Here is a 12,942-nt window from a genome sequence, read left to right as displayed (position 1 = left end):
CTGAATTTAAACAACATCAAGTATAAGGGGAAACATGAAGAGGGAATAACAAAGGCTTCTGACTCAGCAGGATTTGGGGGACAGACATAGGAGTGCTTCTAAGTATGGAAGAGCAGTGTGCTGAGCTAGCCCAGAGGTAGAAAGCAGGCATAGTGTGTGAGGGCCTGGGTTCACACACAAAAAAACGTCAGCCCTTACAAATACAGACACTGGGAAGAGAAATTTTACAATTGTCTTCCCTAAAACTTTCAAGCTGCATGAATTTCTCATCTCTACTGGCAGATCCATGTTAACCTATTCGGCCCTCAGCAATGCTGTTCCACATTGAGACCACTAATGTCTCAAGATAATCCCATGAAAAAGCAGAAGCACAGCTAGCACAGTTCGACTTACTCTGCCTGTAAGCCACTTAATTTCTTTTAAACCAAAAGCAAGCATTAAACTCTATAACACTACTAATGGATAAATGGGGCGTGAGGGAGGCATGACGACATTGTAACAAAATCAAACGTCAAACACAGGACACAGTTGAGTTGTAGTCCATTCATCAGTATAATAAATGAAATTTTCCCAAACTCAAAACTCTACTACATAATGATTTCTTGGGAATAATCTTTTAAATACTACTTTGGCTTTATTCAAAATAATGTTGCGAGTCTTGCCTACACTTTCTCCTAGTAACATAAAAAGCTCTTTGCTCACATTGAACTGTAAGTGAACAAACATACATACAAACCAGTTATGGTAGCCATAGGGAGAGACAGGCTGTGGCAAGTTTCCAACTAAGCTGCAAATTTGCTTCAGGTTCTTTCTTAACCCAAATACACACTGAGGGTGAATTTCCTGTGTGGACTTGGCTAGACTAAAATACTGGGGTAGTCTTGAAGATGCTGTGGGAAATTCTGTAGGTGTGGTTAACACTTAGTATCAGTTAAAGACTATAGATAATCTATGGTCTCAACCACACCATACTCACACTGAGCAGGATAAAAGGACAAGGCCAGCAAAGGGACCTGGAGGACAGAGAAGAATCCCTCCCACTCTAAAGCTGGTTTATGTCTCTCTTTGACATAAATCTAAAGGATGCTGACCGGCTGACCAAACATCCCTAAAACTGTGCACAGAGCCCTCCAGGAACCACACTCCTCCTTTTTTTCTGAGAGACATTACAGTCCAGCTTACTAGGGATGCTAAAGAGCCAGTCTTTGGGTTACATTGTATGTTTTGACCTCCTTCTTTGTATGACATCTGTAAAATAATAATTCCTCAGATTTTTTTTTTTATTTTGGATTCATGGTCTTTTAAACTTTTGATGTCACTTGCTTCTATCTGTACACAGTCTGAAGACAAGTTATAGGCCTGAGCTTGCTTATGAGACCATCAAAAGAAAGATCCTTTCTACCCCCACCACTACTGTGAGGTGACTGAGCCAAGGACTTTGTCTATTTCTGGTATTTCTGGTATTAGTAGCAGCATCCAATAAGCATCCAAACAGTAAAAAGCCTATGCCACTCCCCAGCCTCCCCTGTTCATACCGCTCTGCTTTCTAATTCTCTTGTCCTTGGACTCTCCATTCTGACCATAGACCACACTGCAAAATCTGTCTCCCTCACACACATGAGGTTCTGGAGAGCAAGAAGCAGGCTCTGTTCACCTTTTCATTCTCAGCATGAGCTAAATAAGAGTAATTACCTAAATGGATACACAAATGGTTAGACAATGGGGTTTTGCCTCTAAGTCAGACTCCTTCTGAGAAAAGTAGAAATAAAAATGAAGGACAGTGAGGTCAAAGTTAGGACAAAGGGCTTTGGACAAAAGAAAGCACAGGGAGAGGACAAAGATTATGTTGGTAAACATCAATTCTGATTTGGGCTTTATTCTCAATTTCCTATTATCTTACATCCTTATAATCTGAAGAAAGGGGCCTTTTTCGCCTAACCAATTCCTTTGTCATTGTATTAATAGTTTGACATTATTATCATTATTACTATTATTGTCTAATGTCTTCATGAACTAATAGATCTAAATTATTTATGATCCAAGTACCAAGCTATTTTGCTACTGTTGTGGTGTGGTTTGAATCTGAAATGTTCCTGACAAGCTCATGTTCTGAATGTTGGTCCCTTAGATTGAGGGAACTATGGAAGTGAGGTCAAGCTGAAAGAAAAGGTCACAGGGAGTGGGTCCTTGGAAGTATGGTATACTGCCCCCTTCCTGTCTTGATCTCTGTGTCCCTTTGTCCAACAAGTGAACTTCTCTCTACTACATGCTCTTGCCATCAACTTGATCTGCCAAGCACCCAGGACCAAGTGCCCACGGGTGAGCCCTGAGAACTCTTAAACCAACATGGTCTTAATAATAATCCTTATGTTGTTTTGTCATGAACCAATCATGACAACAGCAATGCAACAGTTATTCATACAGCCAGGCATGGTGACCAATAACTTTTAATCCAATCACTCTCAAGGCAAAGGGTGCTAGATCTCTGAGGTTGAGAACAGTCTACATATGAGTCTCAGGCCAGCCAAGGGCTACATAGTCAGACACTGCCTTAAAACAAACAGAAACAAAAACAAACAAGCAAAACCAGCTTACTAATACACTTATATTCAAAACAGCCTTTTTTTTGCCATCTCCCCACAACATCCCAGCTCCATAATACTCAATTATAAATTTGATTTGTTGTCTTTTGGGGAAGTTTTTCATTTCTATTTATTTTGAGAAGTATAAAAAGTATATGCAGTATTTTTAGTACAGAAAGGTCATTTTATTAAAAAATTTTTATTAAATTTTTAATAAAATTTTATTAAAAATTAAAAACAAATTGTTTTGTTGACATTTTGACTGTAGTAAGCCTGTGCCACAAAAGGAAGACCTAGTCAAACCACATCTCTAAGAAAGACACTGAGGACTAGAAGTCATGTTTTACAAACTCAAGCTCTGTCTGCACTAGAATTGGAACTCAACCTAATTGCACACTGGCACCAGTACCCCTGCATTCCTTAAAAGGAAAAGGATATTCAATAGATTATAAAAAATTAAATAATCATTACTTTTCAAGGTGAGCTCACAATGAAACATCTATCTGACTCTAATGCCCACTCATAAAAATCTTATAAAATATCTTAAACAACTCTTCACTGGGTCATTTTTAAAAAGCAGCCTAGAGTACAGTATCAACTTGGCTAAACTAAAACTAGAGACTAGCATTGGCCTTTGATATCCTAACACATTATAATTCTCTATAATGTCATCTTCCTCTCCCTCACCCAAAGTACATTGTAATACCCTACATAAAGACAGACTCACGGTTAGATACACTTAGAAGTAGCATTACTAGTCCTTCCTTGAAATGTTCTTTCAGCTGGTACCATGTGGCAATATGTCATAGTGCAAGTTCAGAACCTCCTAATAATGAAAGGCATACTGCCCCCCAAATTCCCTGAGATTAAAGCCATGTGCCACCATGCCCAGTGAAAGAAAAACATTTTAATCAACAGCTCATAGTCTGAAAATCCAGTAAAGTAGTCCAGTGAATAATCTCTTGCTGCAGGAGAATTAAAAGTAGGACTCCATATCTTGAGGGTAATTTCATAAGACTGAAACACCTTAAATATCTTATTACAGCATTTTGTAGGTTTTCTTATTTCTTACTTGGGAATTTATCTCCTTTCCAGAAACCACTCTTCCTCCCTTCCCAGAACCTACTTTACTATAGACAGAATTGCTTAGATGGACCATATTCACAGCTTTTAATTTTCATAACATATTATTCATCCCTTCCTCATTTCAAATCAATCTGCTTTGAAGCTTAAGAACTTATAAACATATCTAGGTTTATCTGAAGACCCTGAAAATTATCATAAATGCCAAGGCTACAAATCATTTCTTGGAACTGAAGTCCATCCATTTCTTTTATCTAAATGATGGAATGGTAATTTCTATAGCGAAAGGACTGGTTTCCTTCTCCAATCCTGCCACTTACTATCAGTGTAACCTTGAGAGACTTTAATTAACCTCTTTAAGTCTCAACTTTCTTATGTGTAAAACAAAGAACAATCGCATGAAACTCCACACAGTCTTATATGAAGAGAAAGTACCACCAGTGTCTGGTGCATAGCAGACAGTTATTAAATGTTGGCTTACTTCTTCCTTAACTATTTATACATACTGAATAAGAACAGAAACACCAGGGCTCAAGAGATGCCTTACTGGCTGAGAATGCTTACTGCCTTTCCAGAGGATCCAAATTCCATTCCCAGCACCCAAGTCTGGAGGCCTTAACTCCGGCTCCAGGGGATCTGATACCCTCTTCTGACCTCCACAGGCACCCATACACAACAGAGTCACACAGAGACAGAAGTGAACATTTTTATATTATAAAATAACTTATTTGAGAGAGTTGTGCAAAAGTGTTTTTTAGGTCAAACAAAATCAGGGGAAAAAACATATAGTAGCTAAAAGTACCTAAAGCAACATCTATAAAAATCTCTTAGTCAAAAATACTTACCATACTGAGAAAATATAAACAGTAAGTTTACTGTTAGAAATAGGAAGAATAGTTTTTATTGAAACTTAAAAATGAGAATAATTATAAATCACATGATATTCTAACTGCAAACTGCCAAAGATTGAAGGGCTTCTCTAATTGCAGGCAAGGCTAAATAATTTACCAGTTAACTCACTTTCTTCCCCTTTCTCAAAGTTGGGCTCATTCACTGACTTTTCTATGACTTTGTTGATTTCCTAAACTAGAAACAATGAGTCTGAACTCACAGAAAGCGTCTGCCATGACACCTGGCTCAGCTCCTCGATATCTTGTCCTTGAAAAAACAGACTCTACAACCTGCTCTGTGGTGGCTTGGCCCCAGGGGGCTGTCGAAGGGCATCAGATAGAATCACGAGGAGCAAGTCTCCTAAGGACAAAATTCATATTTGATTTGACTTTGTACTTACTAAAGCATTTAGATACCTTACACACCAAGTAAAGGCTTCATAAATACGCACTGAGAGTGAAAAGATGACAATATTAACACATCTATCCTTAAGTGGTAACTATAATAATAAAAGTACTTATAACAAAGTTGGAGAGCCTAAAACACGTAGTCCCTGCTTATGAAACAAGCTTGCTGTCCTCTGGCCCTGGAGGTGAAAAGTTTGGCTTATTCACAGTCTGCATACACAAACCCAGTTTCTATCATTTATATATTTGGTGTTTACCAAACAATCTATTACACAAAAGTCAGCAAACTTGGGGTTCTGTTTGGTGGGGGTAATAGGCACACCACTACACATGTGGGAGTCAGTGGTCAACTCATGGGGCTGCTCCCCTACTTTCCCTATGTGAGTCTTGGGGATGTGAAATTACTCAAATGTTCCACTACCACAAATTAAAAAGCAAATCAGAAAAATAGAAAAGCAGCCCACCCCACCACAGCTGCCACTGCTGATTTTTTTTAATGATATCAAAATTGTTTAAAAATTCTCTGTGGCATTTTATTCTCCCTAACAGTCTAAGTAGTAAATAACTATCATCTAGATAGATACAAATTGCCTAAGTATTATAAAATGCTAAAACATCTGTCTTGGGATTGCATCACTTGAATTCAAGAAAGACAATAATTATGCCAGAGGGAAACAAAGACAGAAAAAAAAAATCTTCTTCTCAAGGAGTGATAGTTGGGATAGAAAAAGGAAGGATGGAACATACACTAAATAATTATTTATTGGCATTTACCACATAAACATGCCAGGCCTTGTGCTAAGTTCTGGAGAAAGAATACTGAGCAAGACAGGTACTTATTCTTGTTTCTGTCCTTCTTTACAACCTACAGGAAAAATTATGTACCAATACGACGTTAGACTCAAATACTCACACATTATTAGCTATGTAGTAACAGAAGACAAAAACTAGTTTTGTTTGATTTTTATTGTTTTGTTTGTTTGTTTTTCAAGACAGGGTTTCTCTGTGTAGCCCTGGCTGCTCTGGAACTCACTTTGTAGACCAGGCTGGCCTTGAACTCACTGAGACGGCCCTGCCTCCTGAGGGCTGAGATTTAAGGAGTGCACAACCATGCCTAGAGACAATAACTGTTTCTTTGAATACCATCTTCCAATGTCAATACCCTAGAAAACATACATTTTAGGTGCTTATGTAAATATGGATATAAATAATTTTGATAATGTATTTGTTACTTTTCCTGTTGCTATGACTAAACATCCAAGGATAGCAACTTAAGCATGCACGAGATATGGTGGCACATGTCTGCAATCCTAGCACTCTGCAGTTAGAGGCAAGAGGTTCAGTGGAAATATATTCAATGGTAGGAGGATTCATGGCTCGTGGTTTGAAGGTCTACAGTCCATCCTGACAGGAAAGGCATGCTGGTACAGGGAACAGGAGGCAGCTGATCCCAAGGAATCTACAGTCAGGAATCGGAAAGATGAAAGTTGCCACTTGGGACACCTCCTCCTTATGTGGCTCAGGACTCATCTCATGGGCTATCCACATCAGGGTACGTTTCTCTCCTCAGTTAACACTCTCTGCAAACCACCTCACAGACACCCCCACAGGTGTGTTTCCTGGGAGACCTAAATCTAGGGAAGCCAAGAGTAGGGATTAACCAACAAAGATATAATAATAAGCTATAATAAAAGCCTGTATAACGTTCTAAGCAAATAAATAGAAGACAAATTTTCCTACTACAGAAGAGAAACTGGGCTCAGGGAAAGCTAGGGACCTAGATCCAGAAGACCTGGGTCTTCAAAAAGGAAGGAGGGGTTTATTCAGCAAAGAATATTAGTCAGAAGAAAAAGCTTTAAAAAAAAATGTCATAAAAGTAAGACTTTTCATAAGGGAAATTGAAACCCACATTAACCACAGCATGAGGGTAATGTGTACTCCAAAGGACGGAAAACATGGTTGGGCAAGCCACTGAGGACCAGAACATGAACAGTCATGTATCCCACCCTGACTAAAGTTTAGAGCTGGGTAGCTACATGGTTTGAGACAGGAGTGGCCTCATGACTAACCTGTGTTTTACTGAGTAACTGGTGGCAGTGTGATGTTTGGAGAGTGTAAGTTATCAAGACAAAGAGACCACTGTAAAAGTACGTGATAACAGGGAATCCTCTGCTACAGAGGAGAAATAATAAAGACTAAGAGATTGACAATGAAGAGTCAGAAATAAATCAGGGGCCTAAACCTAGAGGGTTCAAGGTCAGAATTAAAGGAGAAAGTAGAGTTGATGGCTTTATCAAGACATGGAAATAGCAGGAGAATTGGCATGTTTGAGGACAGATCAGATAAGAATCACAGTTCAGAGAACTTAAATTTTTGTAGTTTTGTTTGTAGGACTCATTGATAGGCAACGGGAAATTCTTACTCTCTATACCTTGAGAAAATCATTCATCTCATCTCTTCCTATTCCAAAATAGCATTTCTGTTCCTGATACTTACTGCATATCAAGTCCCAACAGAGACGCTGGACAGTCACAGCAAACTGTAAATACAACTTGTAGCATAGTAAAGCAAGAACAGAATCAAGGCTAAAATATGAATACACAATAGAGAATCCATGCGATTCCCAGGACAAGTGTCCAAGTATGTTCAAATATGTTTTAGATGTTAATGGAAAGATTGGAGTGGTCCATTATTTGGGAGGAACAAATGTTTGCTAACACACACAATGTCTTTAGCTAAGACATTGATAGGTTTTAGCCTTTAGGTAGTGGTTATAATGAAACATAGGTGGCTACTTGTCTTACATGTAATAAATTATGCTTTCTGGAAAAGTAATAGAATTCAAAGACTACCACTTCAAATTGGGTTTTATCTAAGCATTTAAGTATTGGTAATATTCTCTTCCTAACTAAAGTTTCTTTTCTCCTTTTCCATTAGAAGCAATTTTGCTAGAAACACATTTGACAATGCCCTCTATCAAACAACTGTAGAATATTATTTTATCAAAGGTAACTAGATATGTATTTTACCTGATCCGTTTAGTCCTGCATACAGGTAAATTAACATACAGTCTATTAACATAAGCCTCACGAGGAGAACTATTTGGTAAGTACAGAAGCGGAGGTATAGTCTACAATTTACATAAAAGTAAATTGAGTAAAATGAAAAGGTGTCCCTTAACTCATAATAAATATCAGTATCTACCATTTTTTTCTTTTGTTTTTGTTTTTCAAGAAACTTTCTCTGTGTCCTCCTGGCTGTCCTGGAACTAGATCTGTAGTCAGGATGACCTCAAACCTACAGAGATCAGCCTACCGATGCCTCCTGAGTGCTGAAGGCTTACACCATCTGCTCACTAATTCTTTTTTTTTTTCTTCTCTCTCTCTCTCTCTCTCTCTCTCTCTCTCTCTCTCTCTCTCTCTCTCTCTCTCTCTCTCCGATAGGGTTTCTCTGTGTAGCCTTGGCTGACCTGGAACTGGCTCTGTCAACCAGGCTGATTATTTTCAAGGCCATTTTTTCCTTTCCTAACACCCTTTTGTCAGTTCCCCATTATTTTCAGTTACCTAACGTTATTATCAATAATCTTGCCTACCTCATTGGTTTGATTTAGACCAAGTATTCTCAACAGAGTCAACATCGATCCCTCAGGGACATTCTGAAAGTGTTGTGAAGCCCTTTTGAGCTTCCACAATAATTTGCATAAGAGGAAGAGTACTTTGTGGATGATGGACTTCTGATTTCAGAAGTCCTAACATGTACAAGGCCAGCCAACACAGAAATAAAGAACCATCCCTAACTCTTAAAGTTTTACAAGATACCAGTGACATTTAGTAGGGGAACAGCCAGTTTGTGGTCATCTTTGTTTTGTTAAGAACTTTCAACCATTTATAACCATTTCTACTCTGTTTTAGCACAGGCTTAATTTTCCATAAGTGAATTTACCCTGTAAACTGAGGAGACATTTTTAACAATTTACCTCAGAGTATTCACCTTTTAGGGGGAAAAAAATAAAAATAACAATAGGATGCCAATATTTGATAGGCCAGGAGGTAAGATGGCTGAGGTGGAAGGATCATGAGCTCCAAGCCAGCCTGGGATATACAGCGAGTCCTTTCAAAAAATAAAATCCTGGTGGCTTGCATTTGTAGCTGTCACATACAACTGTTGCAATGAAAGCGCGATATGACCACTTCATTGCAGCCTCTAACGTAATAACGTGAATGCATTTACAAATTCAAACAGCTACTCGTTACTAAGAAGATACCTACTTCACCTTTATGTTTCAATTTGACTATTCGGTTGATTCTTAAAAACTTTAATTTCATGTCAGGATATCACAGGTACATTTCTACTTAAAGTTCCTGTTATAGAAAGGACCACGGCGTGGACTGGTGAAGACCCACGCACAATCTAGCATTCCTGGGTATTAAAAAGACCTCCTAACGTATATATCCTGACTCCTATACACTCTTACAGACTTGAAGCGGCGGCGGGGTGGCTCAGCCGGTGGAGGTGCTAGTTCGATCTCCAGGAGCAACAGAGTTGAAGGAAAGAAGGCACCTCTTTTGGCCTGAATAAACCGCATGCACTTTCTGACTGGACCCAGGTTGAGTTGCTCCATCCAGACTTTGGGGATGCTAGAGAAGCGCCTTTTCCGCCTCCCTTCGCTGGGTCCTAACTGCCGTGGTTCTTAACTACCTTTCCCCAAGGAGTCCCCTCTGCCTAGGGGGACTCGTGAGTCTCTTTACTCGATGTGCGCCGGCCTGTTCTGTGGTCCGTGTCACTTTGGGAAGACAGCCTGTCTACCCTGCCGAGCACCGGCAGCCTCTGGGCTTAACCGAGGCGCCGGGCGAGCGGGTGGGAATGGGAGGTCTTGGGGTTTAGAGGTGCGCGACAGTGGCGGCCCGCAGACTCACCGCGGTGTGGTCGATGTCGGCGTCCGGCCTTTGGGCAGAAGGAGGCAAGTATTCGGCGTAGCGCAGCCCCTCTCTGGAGGTCACGCCGCCACCGGTAGCCATAGCAGTGCAGGACTCCAAGGACGCACTGAGCTGACTACGAGGCGTCCGCGGGGACAAACTAGTGCAGGCGGGTTAAGTTCGCGCTCTGGGTAGATGTTCAGTTTTATTAGTGAAGACTTGGCTGCAGAAAGTCCGGTTCTCACTCCATCTCCGATAAATTTACCCTGTCAAAGTCCAGGGTCAAACCCTTAAAGGGCCTAGCTTATTTTTATTTATTTATTTATTTATTTATTTATTTATTTATTTATTTATTTTCCTGGGGCCGGACATGTTGTGACACCTTCCACTACAACCACCAAGCCTGGAGAGGAAGGGCCTTCTTAGGTCTACCTTGAGTTTCCTCTAAAACCAGGCAGGAAGAGACTCCAAAGTCCCGTGTGGTGGTGCCTGGGAGTAGAGACAAGGCTGGGGCTTCCTAACTTGACCTTCCCAGCCAGAAATGAATATGATTTCACATATTAGTGAAATCACTGGGGAGAAACTAGTGATCAAGTTACTTGCGCTCACCGCAGATGATTTTGACTTAATTTGAATACATAAAGGCTTACTTCATTATCAATTGTTAGGTCAAGCTTTTTCGAACAGATATTAGGCAACAACTGAAGCTAATATGCCTTCTAACCCCTGTACCAACTTGGCTGTTGTCTTACCCTTTATACACTTGGCAGTCCAGCCTACGAGAAGGTAATGTTTTTTTTTTTCCATTCTTACATCAAAAGTTATAAAACCTATTAATTTTTCCATATACTTAATACTATTCTCGTGCTCAGGGCCTGAAGGAATTTAGAGTCAGGAAGGAAAGATTACACCAACACGGTGATAGTGCCATATACCAGAGCAAGAGCATGCTAGCTTGGCTGCAAATGAAAGCAAAGGCAGCGTCAGAGTTCACAAAGAGGAACAAGAACAGTCACTAAGGCTTTCTCAGAGGCTCAGCCACTGACGGTTCAGTAAGGAGCATGCTTTTTGTTTCAGTTAGAAGAAGAAAAGGGTCAGAAATTCCACATGGAAATAAACACCAAGAATTAAAAAGGTGATATGTAATAGTGTGTAAAAGTACTTTGGAACTCTTCAGAAACGTGGCTTTATTACATAAATTATTTTTATTAAGCCAATCCACGATTATTTGTGGTCAAAACAAATGAATTGGATAGAAGCCTACATATCATTAATTCATCATGCATTTCTTCAGTGTATTCAACTTACTGAAGCATATGTCAAGTTTTAGGCACAGTGCTGGGGCACGGTGCCTTTAGCATCAAGTAAACAAATAAGGTCGCCAAGTCCTTGGAGTTACAGTCTAAGGGAAGCTACTGATGTATCCTAGCAGCTGGACTCTAACAGCCATAGGCTGCTAGCCTGGAGCAAACAAGCAATTAGAACAAGACGGGAGTGCGCCAGCTCTTTTTAGAACAGTGCACCTGCTCAGGAGCTGGGAAAAACCTTCCAAAGCAGAAGCCAGGAGAAAAGGGGGGCTGGGGTGGAAAACACAGCAGAAGAGAAGGCCGCAAGGGGGTGGGGTAGTCAGCCTGCTGCATTTCAGGTCAGACTTCAGTCTATGGAGAGTACATTACTGGCTGCTTACAGACTTTACTGAACTTCCTTCCACTGCTTCTTCTACAGAAGTGGACAGTGTTAGAGGGAAATCTCATCCCCAGTGACTACTCTGCTCTCAGCCTTTGGTTCTTTAGTAGGCTCAACCTTACCAGCAAGAAAGATGAAATCAAAAGCAGCGAAATCCTTTCCTGACCGCTCAAGGATCTCTTCTGGGTTTAGCTCAACTCACTTTCCTGGCTTCCCTAAGAAGGAAGATAAATAGCTGGGTGGGGTGGTGTCAGCTTTGATCTCAGCACCGAGGAGGCAGAGGCAAGAGGATCTCTGTGAGTTCCAGCCCAGTCTGGTCTACAGAGCAAATTCCGGGACAGCAAGGGCTACACAGAGAAACCCTGTCTCAAACAAGCAAGCAAGCAAACAAACAAAGAATAAAGATGAATGTTGTTTTGTGACTAATAAAAGAGAAGTGTGTTAAATTTTTATTGGTTTTCTCTTAATTAATTCTACCTTCTCAAAGACAGATTATAGTCTGTTCTATGGACCTTATAAAACAAAAGCAGAGATTGGTAATATATTTGGAAATGTCTCAGTCAAAAGTTTAACATTTTGTTAGGATGTTCAGGAAAAGAACACACATCGTAACCTCTCGGGATCGCTTCCTCTTTAGTAAGTTGATTATCAGCATCACCTCCACTATATGCATTAAATGAGTCGGCTTTGTGGCCATCTTAGAATGATGGCTATTACGGGTTGGAATGTAAGTGCTATTCCAAAAGGTTTTGGTTCCAGTGAGTGGATCCACTCATTGAGAAGCCAGTGGATCATGAAGGAACTGAACTAATCAGTGGATCAATGCACTGGTGGATTCACAATTTGACACCATTGTTGGACTCTGAAGTAGGGCCTGGTTGGAGGAAGAGCATCACTGGATTGGTTGGGCTTATATCTTATATAAGGTTGTCTGGCTCCCGTGAGGTGAGCAACCCCTTCTAACACAAGCTTGCACTTGGTCTTCCTCATTGTAGACCTATAGTAATGGGTCTAGCCAACCATAAAAGAAGTCCCTGGAGCCATCTATTCTTCTTTGGTATTTGTCACAAGAACAAAAAAAAGGGGGGGGGGACTTAACTAATTGGCTGAAATCTAGTAAGTTCTTCAAACATGTTTCTTACTATTTCTTCTTTTAAAGTTTCATATGTAAGTATACTGTATTTACATAATTTCTACTCTTCCAACTACACCATGCCCCCAAACACCCTCAAATCTATGACCTCTTCTATAACACTGTTTTGCATGTGTGTGCGAGTGTACACACACACACACCATCCAGTTATGTTGTCAGTATGTAGATATATTTATGGCTGACCACTTTTATCATCTTTCAGGAAGCTTGTCCCAGAGAAAGCT

General features: G+C 40.2%; 1 protein-coding gene across 12 annotated transcripts in view; it reads right to left on the bottom strand.

The window, feature by feature from the left end:
* Positions 1 to 10,040, bottom strand: part of Dnajc15 (DnaJ heat shock protein family (Hsp40) member C15) — a 71,793-nt gene extending 61,753 nt beyond the window's left edge. For 11 of the 12 annotated variants that reach the window (XR_013109253.1, XR_004606428.2, XR_013109257.1 and 8 more), the window contains exon 1: positions 9,880 to 10,040. Coding sequence is in view for 3 of the 12 variants with exons in the window: in XM_034498020.2 (XP_034353911.1) it covers positions 9,880 to 9,981 (102 nt within the window). In the remaining 9 variants the exon portion in view is untranslated. The remainder of the gene's footprint in view (positions 1 to 9,879) is intronic. The other variant, XM_034498018.2, reaches the window with a different exon arrangement.
* Between the last annotated feature and the right edge of the window lie 2,902 nt (positions 10,041 to 12,942).

The sequence above is a fragment of the Arvicanthis niloticus genome, chromosome 3, assembly GCF_011762505.2.
Source record: "Arvicanthis niloticus isolate mArvNil1 chromosome 3, mArvNil1.pat.X, whole genome shotgun sequence".
Lineage (NCBI taxonomy): Eukaryota > Metazoa > Chordata > Mammalia > Rodentia > Muridae > Arvicanthis > Arvicanthis niloticus.
Note: the sequence above shows the minus strand (reverse complement) of the source record. Positions and strands in the feature narration are given on the sequence as shown.